Genomic DNA, 12407 nt, shown 5'->3' on the forward strand with positions numbered 1-12407 from the left:
CATCATCTTTTCTTGTGCAGATGGTGTTTCCAAGGAGAAAAGTTCTGCAGCAGATCAAGAGCCTTATGGAGCTGCATGTGGTGCAGGATGTGGAGCTGGATGTGGTGCTGGATGTGGTGCCTAGAGATCTTGTTTTGCTGCTATCAACTTCAAGCATAGATATCTGGAAGAGTGAACTTCAGTGGCTATTGTAGTCTTAGTTTCTTATATTTCACATTGCAGCTTGTTGCTAAGGACTATGATTATTAGTATGGTAAGTGCTAACTGTTTTACTTGCAAATGTAAGCTGAGAAGTTCTGCAATGGATTTTGAATATATGAACTTTGATCTCATGACCTCAAAGTGTATCTTTTTCTCCTATTGTTGTTTGTTAGAAATAATGAATTATATACATTGAATAGAAACAAGGTAATGGATCGAAATTTAAGGAAGAAGATCTAGAAACTAATCATTTTAAAAATTTAACCTGAAATAGCATGTAATCTTTTATATAAACTGATTCCTAAATCATTGATACCAAATCTACAAAAATTTAAGTTTCCAACAATCAAATTCTCTGACTAGATAATCTTATAGAGTGTATTAGTACACTGATATCAGACTATAGTGTGAAAGATTTTCTATTTGATGAATTTCTAGATTCAAAGTTTATTATCTTAAAAAAAAACACTATTATCGTTAAACCCATGCTAAATTAATTGAATTTAATGTAATGTTAATTCTATATTAAACTACCAAAATCTTCACTAATCAAGACTAACATATTAATAATTACGAATTATTAATACACAAAGAAGTAATTTAGATACTAGTTCTAAAAAGGAATGGTTTGGGATTAAATTTTTAATAAAAATAATTATATCTTTAAATAGGTTTACGTAAACCATCAATAAAGGTCAAGATGGCCGAGTTGGTCTAAGGCGCCAGTTTCAGGTACTGGTCCGAAAGGGCATGGGTTCGAATCCCATTCTTGACAAAATTTATAATTTTTAAAATCACTGAACAAAAGTTCATTTTTCTATCAATAAAAACAAAGTCTAAAATATTAACCAAGAGTGATTTATACTTTGAATGCACAGTTTCCTTATGTGATAACCTGAGATTTATTCTTACACCTGAACTTGAAGAAAAAATCATGTAAGTAGGCATGCCTTGTAACATAAGAGGAACAAAAGACACTTTTTTTTTGCTTTTCCTAGGCTTCAGATTGTGCTTTGATTAAACTGCACTGCAACATACTCACTTAAAAATTGATGAACTCTGTCTTCTGTCTTCAGAAACACTACTTGGCTTAACCTTACCAGACGTGACATCAGAATCAATGTCAGAAAATGAAGAATAATCTGCACATACCTTATTCTTTGATCCATAACATGACCATTGCCAGGCACACCTCAATGCTTGGTGACAGATTCTGCATGGTTGCTTGATGAAACATGACACACAGGCCAAAGGGCAACAGACACAAAGCAAGCAACTGCTACAAATGAATTCAATAAATTTCTCTTTGGTTTTGTGACCATGTTGCTGAAAAGATCCCAAACTTGAACAATTGCAAGGTGTGGCATGTCTTGTTGTATCAACATGTTCACTCCTCTGCCTTCTCCTCCTCCAATGGAAGAATGTAACTCTTTCTTTTTTCTCTTCAAGGGCTAGTTTGCACCCCATATCACTGTATATGGGACCCATATGCCATCAAATTTTTGTTGAATGCTGATGAAACCCTGCAATCCTTGTGAAGGATTGTCAACTGTGAATATTTGCATGAAAATCTTCTCAGGAAAACCTTTGGAACACGCTGCAGTTATTTCTTAATGAGAATATATATATATATATATATATATATATATATATATATGTATGTATGTATGTATATATATAACCCCTTTGTTCCTTGTTTCTTTGGTTTTCTGCATTTTTGTCATAAAAGAATATTGGTAGCCAAAGATGCTTCTTCAAATTCAAGATTCTCTGACGGCTTAGATAATCATAGTTATTGGAAGTTATTAGTTTAGAATAATAGCCAAAGATGCTTCTTCAAATTCAAGATTCTCTCACGGCTGGGATAATCATAGTTATTGGAAGTTATTAGTTCAGAATAATAGGTATCCGATGTTTTTCATTCCTTTCTGATAATAATCTGCAAACCAGAATTCTTTAGGCAGAAAGCTTTTATAATGCATTAACATGAACACTTGTCTGCAACATAACTTATTCGTTTATCTCTACAGCACTTTATTTAAAGTGGAATAATGTAGATCACACAAGAAAGGCAGCAGAAAGAGGAGGCCTGAAATCAAAGCAAGGCATCTTCCCCTATCAGATCTACCTTCACTGTACACAACCACAATTTCAGCATCAGAATTCAAGTTTCTTACTTTCGGTACCATTAAGTTGGATTCTGGCTACCCCAATATCTTTTATGTTACACCTTTCGTATAAAAGCCATTTGATAAGTGTAAACAAATTTGTAATAAAAGCTATTCGAAGGCTGTTAATGGATCCTTTAACCATACTTATCTAAGCTCTTTTTTCATCAGCTTTTAACAAAAGCCGAACAAGTCAGACGAAATGTTCCAAAACCAAAGTGTTGCAAAGAAGATTTTAAACACAAACATACTTTTACGTGTCCAAAAAAGGCCTAGAGGAAACACCCAAAATGTAGTAATTATATGGAACTTTAGAAACAGAATCTAGAGTAAATGATGCATAATCAATCATAAATTTGTTTGAAAATTCACCTTTGACTTTGTTTTAAACCACTAGAATTACTTGCTTTTTTCTAACTAAAAAACATGTTGTACTTTAGTCTCCATTAGTTATCAATCATCTCTCCCTAACCGTCAAGGAATCAAACTTTTTGAGCTGTTCATAAGCTTCCTTAGGTTCGATACCTCTCTTTCACAAGTCCCCTAAATCATTATGTTTTTTCTTCCAAATTCTTTTGTTTATCATCTAATTTGAATATTACACCAAAGATTGTTAAACGCAGTAGTCATGAGTGCATGTATCATATAAAGCATTTGATTTTCAAACACTAATAACTATAGTTTCTATAATCTAAAACCTGGATTTTGTATTTTCAACATGTTTCCAGAAATGCTTTTAGTTATTTTACATAAGGGTATGACTTAGAAACTTGTTCAATTTAAGAAAACTAACCAATTAATCTTTTCTGACATGTTAAAGAATCTAACAAGAAAAAATTCAATGAATTTTGTGCTTTTTTAGTATAAAAAATTTACATGAAACATTTGATAAATGATTGCCATTGATATAATTTTTTAAATAATCATAATATAATAAATTGATTATATTTGTCATTGGAGTGAAGTTAGATACACTCACTGTGTAACCTTAAAAGTGAATGATACCAAAAAGAAAATGTTTATTCAACTGGTTCAATTTTGGTTCATCCATCATTAATGCAGCGAGTTTTACTTTTATTGGTGGACGATTATGGTTAGCCTTCTTGAGTTCCAAACAGTGGAGTCCCTAAGCCTAACCCTCAAGAACACACTCTCTAGATTGATTGAACAATGCAAGAACCTGAGAGAGCTCAAAAAAATTCATACCCAGATTCTAAAGTCCCCAACTTTACACAATAGTGACCAATATTATCTAATTACCCGACTCCTATATTTTTGCTCCTTTTCGAATTATGGTTCTTTCAGGTATGCCACCAATGTTTTTCATATGATCCAGAACCCTGATCTTCGTGTCTACAACATCATGATCAGAGCATATACAAGCATGGAGGGAGGTGATGACACTCATTATTGCAAGGCTTTGATGCAGTATAAACAAATATTTTCCAAAGAGATTGTGCCCAATTGTCTAACATTCCCATTCCTTTTAAAGGGTTGCACTAGGTGGCAGGATAGTGCTACTGGCCAAGTTATTCATGCCCAAGTGATAAAGTTTGGATTTTTGAAGGATGTTTTTGTCGGCAATTCTTTGATCAGCTTGTACATGGCTTGTGGGATGTTGAACAATGCCAGCAACGTGTTTGATGAAATGTTGTTTACAGATGTCGTCTCTTGGAACTCAATGGTTATTGGGTGTTTGAGAAATGGAGAACTTGACATGGCAATGGACTTATTTAGGAAGATGAAGGGGAGAAATATCATAACTTGGAATTCCATTATTACAGGATTGGCTCAGGGAGGGAGGGCAAAGGAGTCACTTGAGCTTTTCCATGAAATGCAGCTTTTGGGTGATGATATGGTTAAACCTGATAAGATTACAATAGCTAGTGTCCTTTCAGCTTGCTCTCAACTTGGTGCCATAGATCATGGCAAATGGGTGCATGGTTATCTGAAAAGAAACGGCATAGAGTATGATGTGGTAATTGGAACAGCACTTGTCAATATGTTTGGCAAATGTGGGGATGTGCAGAAAGCGTTTGAAATCTTCAAAGAGATGCCTGAGAAGGATACTTCAGCATGGACAGTGATGATTTCGGTGTTTGCTATGCATGGATTAGGTTGGAAGGCTTTTGATTGCTTTTTAGAGATGGAAAGAGCTGGAGCAAAGCCAAACCATGTTACATTTGTTGGATTATTGTCAGCTTGTGCTCATTCTGGTTTGGTAGAACAAGGTCGCTGGTGCTTTGAGGCAATGAAACGTGTTTACTCAATTGAACCGCAAGTTTATCACTATGCTTGCATGGTTGATATTCTTAGTCGAGCCAGGCTGTTTGAAGAGTCGGAGATTCTCATAAGAAGCATGCCGATGAAGCCGGATGTTTATGTCTGGGGTGCATTACTTGGAGGTTGTCAGATGCATGGGAATGTAGAATTAGGAGAAAAGGTAGCTCTTCATTTGATAGACTTGGAACCCCATAATCATGCTTTCTACGTTAATTTGTGTGATATATATGCCAAAGCTGGCAGATTTGGTGCTGCCAAAAGAATTAGGAATTTTATGAAAGAAAGAGACATAGAAAAGAAAATCCCGGGTTGTAGCATGATTGAAATCAATGGAGAAGTTCAAGAATTTTCAGCTGGAGGATCATCTGAACTTCCCATGAAAGAACTGGTATTGATCTTAAATAGATTAAGTAGTGAGATGAAGATATGAATACGTTGAATTATGAGCATAAGCATGCGCTTACATGGCAAAATCTGCACATTGCCTTGTTAAACAATAGTTCAGCAATCAATTGCGGTGGCATGTGATATAATTTCTGGTCAACCATCAATCCACGATCCAGGCACTTTTATGTTGTTATTTAGGTTACAGTTGCCGCTCAGTAGACTGTGATGGAATTTTCATTCATTTCTACAACGTGCTTTGGGACAGTTGCAGGGGACATACAAGGAAAACTCTAGTTGGTTTGAGTTTATATTTTTAGATTTGAAACTTCTGAAGACAAATTGACGCTTTATAAACACTAAACTCTTCTAAAGAATGTCTGGCATCTTGTCAATAGAATCTTCACCGCATGTTTAATGAACATTTTTGTTTCCCTTTTAAACGTCTGGTGATGGAACTGAATTATATACAACGCAATGCCATTTGTTGGCAGAAAATGACTAACCATAATCTGAAAACAATATTGCTATTTAACAGGAAGAAATAATCTCCAACACAAAAGGGTATGGAATACGGGGACACGCGTAAAGAAGCATATATTGTAGGAACATAAACATAGTAGGTGTTGTTTTCCAATCAAATTTCGATTAGAGTTTTACTTGAAAAATTTACATTACATTACGTGCATTGCATATTACCGAAGTGAAACACTAAATATGGTTAGAGATCAACATTTACAGTACCTAGTAAGTATTCTCCTGTGTTAATGTATGATTTAATTTGATTTTCACAGTTCAGATTGAATACAAAATTCTAAAATTTCTAATCATGACAAAAGATTAGCATAAGGTAAAAACAACTACTTTCAAAGAATTAAAGTAAAAACCACTACATTCAAAGAATTAAAAGCAAGCACCAAATAGCTTAACAGCAGCAGCCCAAAGGCATCTCCGGATGTCTGTTAAACAAGCAATTTAAGGTTGATTTGAAATCTTGACTGCCGGTGCGCAGTTGCAGACTTGTATCATCTCTTATTGTTTCCTTCATCAATTTCTCTCCTTCCTTTAAAACCAAGATCAATATCTCCTTCATCTTCATTTTCAGGGTCATCTGTTTCCTCCTCCCAATCAGAATCAAACTCTTCCTCTTCATCTTCCGACAATGTCCGTTTCCCTAGAATTTCCTTCATCAACTCCTCGTCAGCTTCTATAGGCTTCCCCACTAAAGACCTCTGCAGTATAGCTTCAAACAAAGAAGGAATCGCCTCAGCATCACCCTCTTGAAGCTTTGCGACACGCCTCTTGAACTCTTTAACCCAAATACACAAAATAAAATTCTTTTTAGCAAAGACTCAAAAGATCAAAATATGAAACCAATCACTAAAATCCAAACTGGCTCTTTCAATCAGTTCGCATTTCCATTAAACCTTATTTCGTAACACCAAATGTTACCACCATGCTATCTAACAAATTATTTTAACACACTTGTATAAATAAACTTATATCGTCCTCAGAAATTTAGTAAAAAACTCCCATGAATTTCACATAATAATAAGAAAAATTATATATAAACATTTACATTGTTAAATAATTAAAATTTGTCTTAACTTTTATATAAATTACTTTCCTATAACCCTTTTAGTTCGATAGGAGGAAGATGGAGGAAAATAAGAATTTGAACTAAAAAGAAAGTGAAAGGAGATTTTTTCATTTTACTTCTAGAAGTCAATTCGAATTTTACTTTCTTTTTCTCCTTCTACTTTTTCTCCAATGAAATAGAAGAAAATTTACCGTCATCCGTGCTTTCTTTTTTGTCTTCAAACAAAACATAAGCTATTTAATCACATCTAATAGATGATTTTTTTTATTAACTTGTATTATAAATTTGCAACACAAATAAATTAACATCTAATAATAAAGAATAAGATCGATTGGCGTGAGTGTTCAAAGAAGCATTACATCAAACACGTCAAAGGCACCCAAGTAATTAAGAAGAAAGAAAGAGCAGAAATTGAGGAAGAGAAGTATGAAAGTGCGAAGATGGGTGTTACCTTCGTTGCTAATGTCTTCAACGAGGGAGTGGGGTTTGTCAGAAGCATCGGAGCGAGAAGAGAAGGAGGTGGGAGCGGTAAGAGGGAATAGGGAAGCAGTGGGAGAAAGACGAAGACGGCGCGCGTGGAAGGACAGGTTTCTGAGAAAGATCGCATTCATGTTTTTGTCAGTGTTCCAAAGAGGTTCCTCCCACGTTGCCAATTCAAGCAAAATCCACAACCTTGATGGTTAATGGTACCAAATCCAAGGAAGTTTCTTCTATGTTGAAATTAATAAAATTCAAGAACCATTTAACAATTTAAATGAAAGTTGGCGTTTTTTTCCTACTATTTGAAATATTTGAGAAGTTTATAGCATGTTATTTTTTAATTTCTTCTTTTATTAATTCTATTTTATTAAAATTAAAAGGTGATTGTGTATTAGTGATTCGGGCTTTTTTCAACTTTTCATTCACTTGAGAAATTGGGTTTCTCAAGTCCCCTTTGTAATATTTTTGAGCCTTGTTTTTCTCTTTTTACACACCCAATCTTTACACCTCGTTGCTCTCCGCTCTTTTCTGCACTCCCTTTCTTCGGAAACTAATACTCTAACTTTTTTTTTCATTGCTAGAATGACTTCCTCTTCCCTTTCTTTAGTGGTATATTTATCCAGGGGTTATATGTGTAGATTCTCTAGTGTTATATGTTTTTGGTGTAATTTGAGAGGTCTTGTGCATAGATTCTTTGGTGACATATGTATTTGGCATAATTGCAAGGATTTCGTGTATAGATTTTCTAGTGACGTATATGTTTGATGTAATTTCAAGACTATTGTGTATAGATTCTTCAGTGGCATATGTGTTTGATGTAATGCTATGGGTCTCATGTGTAGATTATATGGTAGTATTCCTTTAGTAAATCTGGATATCTAGTCTAATATTATAATTTTCTTAGGTGTTTAATGATTGTATCGATAAATCTTATGTTTTGGATTGGTTGAGATATTAAGTTATAAATTAGGTGATATTCCTCCTCTGCATCAAAATCCTAATTTGGATGGGGAATTACAAGTCATAATTATAATTTTCCACATAATAAAATCATCCAGATCAGCATCACCACATCAACAAGACTTTGATGCTATTTTTGACCACTTAATGGAAATGACTTAATTGTTACGATTTTAAAAAATTTAAGATGACCATTTTCAACAAGAAAACCCATTTAGATTCCTCAACAAATATGAGGACCATCCAAGAGTTAAAATCTTAAATTATTTTAATGTATATCTTAATGAGAATTATTCAGTCTATCATGTCACTTGTTATGAAGTTCTTTATGTTTGATGTTCTAAATGTTAAAAAGTATATTGAAAATCTTACATCTTCTAAAAATACAGTGAGACAATAATATATAAATAAATATTAATCTCATCTTACCAAATCAATTTTTTAAATAACAATGGTTAGTAATATTCTAGTGATCAAATTTGTAAACCCTTTTAAAGTAAACAATATTTTAATACAACAAAATTCTATGCATTTTGCACATTATGCATGACGATTAAGCAAATAAAATTTCATAAAATGGTGTTTTACATTGACAAATACGAGTGTTTTTTACAAGAAATTAAGGTAGGTATAAGAAACAAGTGAAATTTCTATCTAGAAAACATGATAATCAATAAAAAGATCATATTATTAGTTAATTTGATTTGAATTCACAGATTTATGATTTGAAAATCTAATACTAGAATAAACTAAAATTGATTTGATTAAGTTGATCAATTAAACTAAAAATTGAAACTAACTTAACTGGTTTCATTATTTATTTTTTAATTCATTGGATTGTTATAAACATAAAATACTACTAGTTCAATATAGATAAAAATCAACCAAATATTTAACAACACAAAAAAAAAATAGTATCAAAAATATATTTGTAAACAATAACAAAAAAAAAACACTAGTGCATAATTGGCTTTTAACGTTACCACTTAGACGTTGGACTACAAAATATCCAAAGTAAATTATTGAATGGTGGCATTTTCGTAAATAAGTTGGTCATATAGACGTGAGTTAAGAGGGTCCTCGACGTCTATAATTTTATAGACGTCCCCCCCCCCCTAACCGTCGTCTACGGGTTTGACAGGTAGGTGAAAAGTCATTTTTTTCCACCATATAGACGTCTGCTCCCGCCATCCCGACGACTATAATTTTATAGACGTCGGCCCCCCCAACCCCGGCATCTATATGTCTGACAAGGTAGGTGAAAAGTTGACATAGACATCACTGCCCATAGTTACCGACTTCAAAAACCATTTAGACGTCTGTTGTGGGGGAAACCGATGTTTATAGATGTCTGTTATGGTGAGAACCGACTTCTAAATACTCAGTCCAGAAATTTAAAAAGTCACTTTTTAACTCCATTTAGACGTCTGATCCCGCCACTCCGACTTCTAAAGTCATTTAGACGTCTGTTATGGGGGAACCGACATCTATAGACGTTTGTTATGGTGGGAACCGACTTCTAAATACTCAGCCCAGAAATTTAAAAACTCATTTTTTGACTCCATTTAGACGTTTGATCCCGCCACTCTGACCTCTAAAGCCATTTAAATGTCTCTTATGGGAGGAACCGACGTCTATAGACGTTTGTTATGGGAGGAACCGGCTTCTAAATGTCTGCATTAAAACACTGCGAACGCGAGACATCAGTTACACGCACTCACTGTTCATCATCTTCCTCGCGTTTTCTCTCCACGGGCTACGTTTTTCAAGTTCGTTTTCTCACTTTTGCACCGTTTAAAATTAAATTTTACTCTGATTACATTGCTCTTTGATGAATTATCTCTCATTTGAACCGATTAAAATGCGTTTTCGTTGAATTTTGGTGCAGTTTTGCTTGTGTCCTTGGACGACTCTCTTGGGCGACGATTTCTTGCGTTTTGCACTTCCCGAATTCCCTCCACCACATCTTTAAAACCATCCAATACAAAAAAAAAAACATACAATTCATTCTCTTCAACTGAAATATAAAGTTGTAAACTCGAGAGGGCTCAAGCAGAAAAAGATCCAATCAAATACGACGACGGTTTAGACGTCTGACCTATAGAGTTCGACGTCTATATAGGCATCTGACCTATATCGTTTGACGTCTATATATACGTCTAACCTATAGAATTCGACGTCCCATTACACCCACAAAGACGTCGGATCAGAATTTGACGTTAAAAACCCAAAATAACATATGTCTAAAGCCCTTTCTGCACTAGTGAAAAATGAATGATTATAAATCATCATCGTCTTAATATTCTCTTCAATCTTATTAAGGAACACTTGAACACTTGAATGAGTCTTTCTCATTGAAATATCAAATCTAAACAAATCAACAAGGTATCAACTAATTTTAAAAATAAAATTTTGTTATAACATTATTTGATACTTCATTGATTTTGGTTAAGAAAGATCTTTATTTACACATAGTAAAAAAAAAATCAAATAACTAAATCTAGCATAAAACATAAGTCACATATACGTATTAAAAATAATATGTAATAATTATATTACTTAAATATTCAGGAATTATTAGTCAGATAAGTTTATAACAATTAGCTATTGGAAGTGATGAACATGCCAAGAGTTGACTCCTATCAAATTTATACGTCATTTTCTTTTACTTATCTCATATAAATGCAGGTAAATTTGAATTTTTTTTAATAATGTTATATCAAATTTTCCATTTTAAATTTCTAATAAAAAAATAAAGATTTAAAATAAGTAAAATAATGATAAATAGTTAATGATTTTTTTAAATAATTTATTGTTTATTACAAGTAAGAAAAAAAAAGCATATTGTGAAAAAAATAAATAAATTAAAAAATTAGATAAAAATCATATATATATATATATATTAGAGAGGTTTATCTAGGATAGGTTTACGTAGAACAGGTTCAAGTGAAACCTGTTACAATGATAAGTGGATTCACCTTCAACCTATATCTATACTTGACATAACACGAAATACATAATTAAATACTTTCATATATTATAATTACATATTTAATATAAATAGTTAATGAATATATTTCTTTTTTACTAATGATTATATAAACATTATATAGTGCACTTTATTATATTTATTAAATATAATACATATTATGCACTGAATTTATTAATGTAAACTTTTAAGAAAACGAATACATAAACGTTTCTATAAATATTTTCACTATAGTCTTCATATTATAAATATATACATGATACTAATAAATGCATAAATTTAATTTAAAAAAAATTAAATAAGTACATTAAATACTTTCTTATTATAAATATTTTTAAGAATGATAAGTTTAATTTTAATATAAAAGTATTTAATTTATGAATTTATTTATTGTATTATTTATATAAATATTAAATAATACTCTCTTTTTTTTATAATGTAAATTTAACAACAACAAAAATCCTTTTTATATGTATATTTTACATTTTTAAAATAACCTATTTTTTCAATTATATATGTATTAAATATATTATATAATATTATTACATAAAAATTGAGGAATTATTAATTAAATAAGTTTGTAATGCTTATTTATTGGAATGGAGTCTCAAAGAGTTAATTTGAACAAGATTTACATGTCATTTTTCTTGATTTGTCTCGTAAATGCAAGTTAATTCGCACATAAAAAAACAGTTAATTTTTTTAATAATGTTATAGAATTTTTTTTTCATTGCATATTTTAGTTAGTTCTCCAAGACAAGGATTTACAATATATAAAATAGTGTTAAACAATTTAAAATTAATTTACAATGTATACATGTGAGAGTAAATATAAATAATTTATAATTAATGACACTAAATATAAAACTTACTAAGAAATTGGTCAATAAATAAATAAAGTCAGTACAAAAATAATTGTATAAAAAGAAAGATTTAAAAGAAACTTTATATAAATTATATGATAAATTAAACTACTTTTTATCCTATGTAAAAAATTACTTGAAAAAGGTTTATATAGTACAAGTTTATGTGGGATAGGTTTATATGGAATAGGTTTAGGTGGGACATGTTTATAATGATGAGTGGATTGATCTTCACTTTCAATCTATATATATGTTAGTTTATGGTTCAACAAAACATAACAAGACACTCAAAGTGAGAGTTAGGAATTGAGTCTTTTTTGTAGATTTCTCTTATAGGTTTAACAATTTTAATTTTTTTATTATGTGTGAAGATCTATCTTAGATAGTCAATGAAGTATCAAGTAATTAAGATGAAAATTATATTTCTAAAATTACTTGGTTCTTCCTTGATTTGATTGAGATTGAGATTTCATGAGTGA

General features: G+C 31.7%; 3 protein-coding genes and 1 non-coding gene across 4 annotated transcripts in view; 2 read left to right on the forward strand and 2 right to left on the reverse strand.

Moving 5' to 3' along the window:
• Positions 1–895: 895 nt before the first annotated feature.
• Positions 896–976, forward strand: TRNAL-CAG. The gene has a single exon. It is a non-coding gene; the product is annotated as a tRNA-Leu (tRNA).
• A 2406-nt stretch (positions 977–3382) lies between these two features.
• Positions 3383–5760, forward strand: LOC106768821 (pentatricopeptide repeat-containing protein At5g66520-like). Its single transcript, XM_014654173.2, has one exon. The coding sequence runs from the start codon at positions 3460–3462 to the stop codon at positions 5080–5082; it is 1623 nt and encodes a 540-aa protein (XP_014509659.1). The 5' UTR covers positions 3383–3459; the 3' UTR covers positions 5083–5760.
• Positions 5761–5876: 116 nt separating this feature from the next.
• LOC106768190 lies at positions 5877–7409 on the reverse strand. Its single transcript, XM_014653189.2, has 2 exons — positions 7088–7409; positions 5877–6345 (listed from the first exon to the last, which is right to left on the reverse strand). The coding sequence occupies exons 1-2, from the start codon at positions 7245–7247 to the stop codon at positions 6062–6064; spliced, it is 444 nt and encodes a 147-aa protein (XP_014508675.1). The 5' UTR covers positions 7248–7409; the 3' UTR covers positions 5877–6061.
• Positions 7410–11018: 3609 nt separating this feature from the next.
• The window catches only part of LOC106756609, a 4575-nt gene continuing 3186 nt past the window's right edge, over positions 11019–12407 (reverse strand). The window contains exon 2 of the mRNA XM_022779210.1: positions 11019–11029. Coding sequence (XP_022634931.1) covers positions 11019–11029 — 11 coding nt within the window. The remainder of the gene's footprint in view (positions 11030–12407) is intronic.

Source organism: Vigna radiata, chromosome 1 (assembly GCF_000741045.1).
Source record: "Vigna radiata var. radiata cultivar VC1973A chromosome 1, Vradiata_ver6, whole genome shotgun sequence".
In the NCBI taxonomy this organism is placed as follows: Eukaryota; Viridiplantae; Streptophyta; class Magnoliopsida; order Fabales; family Fabaceae; genus Vigna; species Vigna radiata.

Excerpts from the sequence above, each read along its gene's own strand:
- LOC106768821 (XM_014654173.2), top strand. The coding sequence starts at position 3,460 with ATGGTTAGCCTTCTTGAGTTCCAAACAGTGGAGTCCCTAAGCCTAACC.
- LOC106768190 (XM_014653189.2), bottom strand. The coding sequence starts at position 7,247 with ATGAATGCGATCTTTCTCAGAAACCTGTCCTTCCACGCGCGCCGTCTT. Across the intron at positions 6,346-7,087 it reads TGAAGACATTAGCAACGAAG|AGTTCAAGAGGCGTGTCGCA; the intron begins GTAACACCCATC and ends TTTGGGTTAAAG.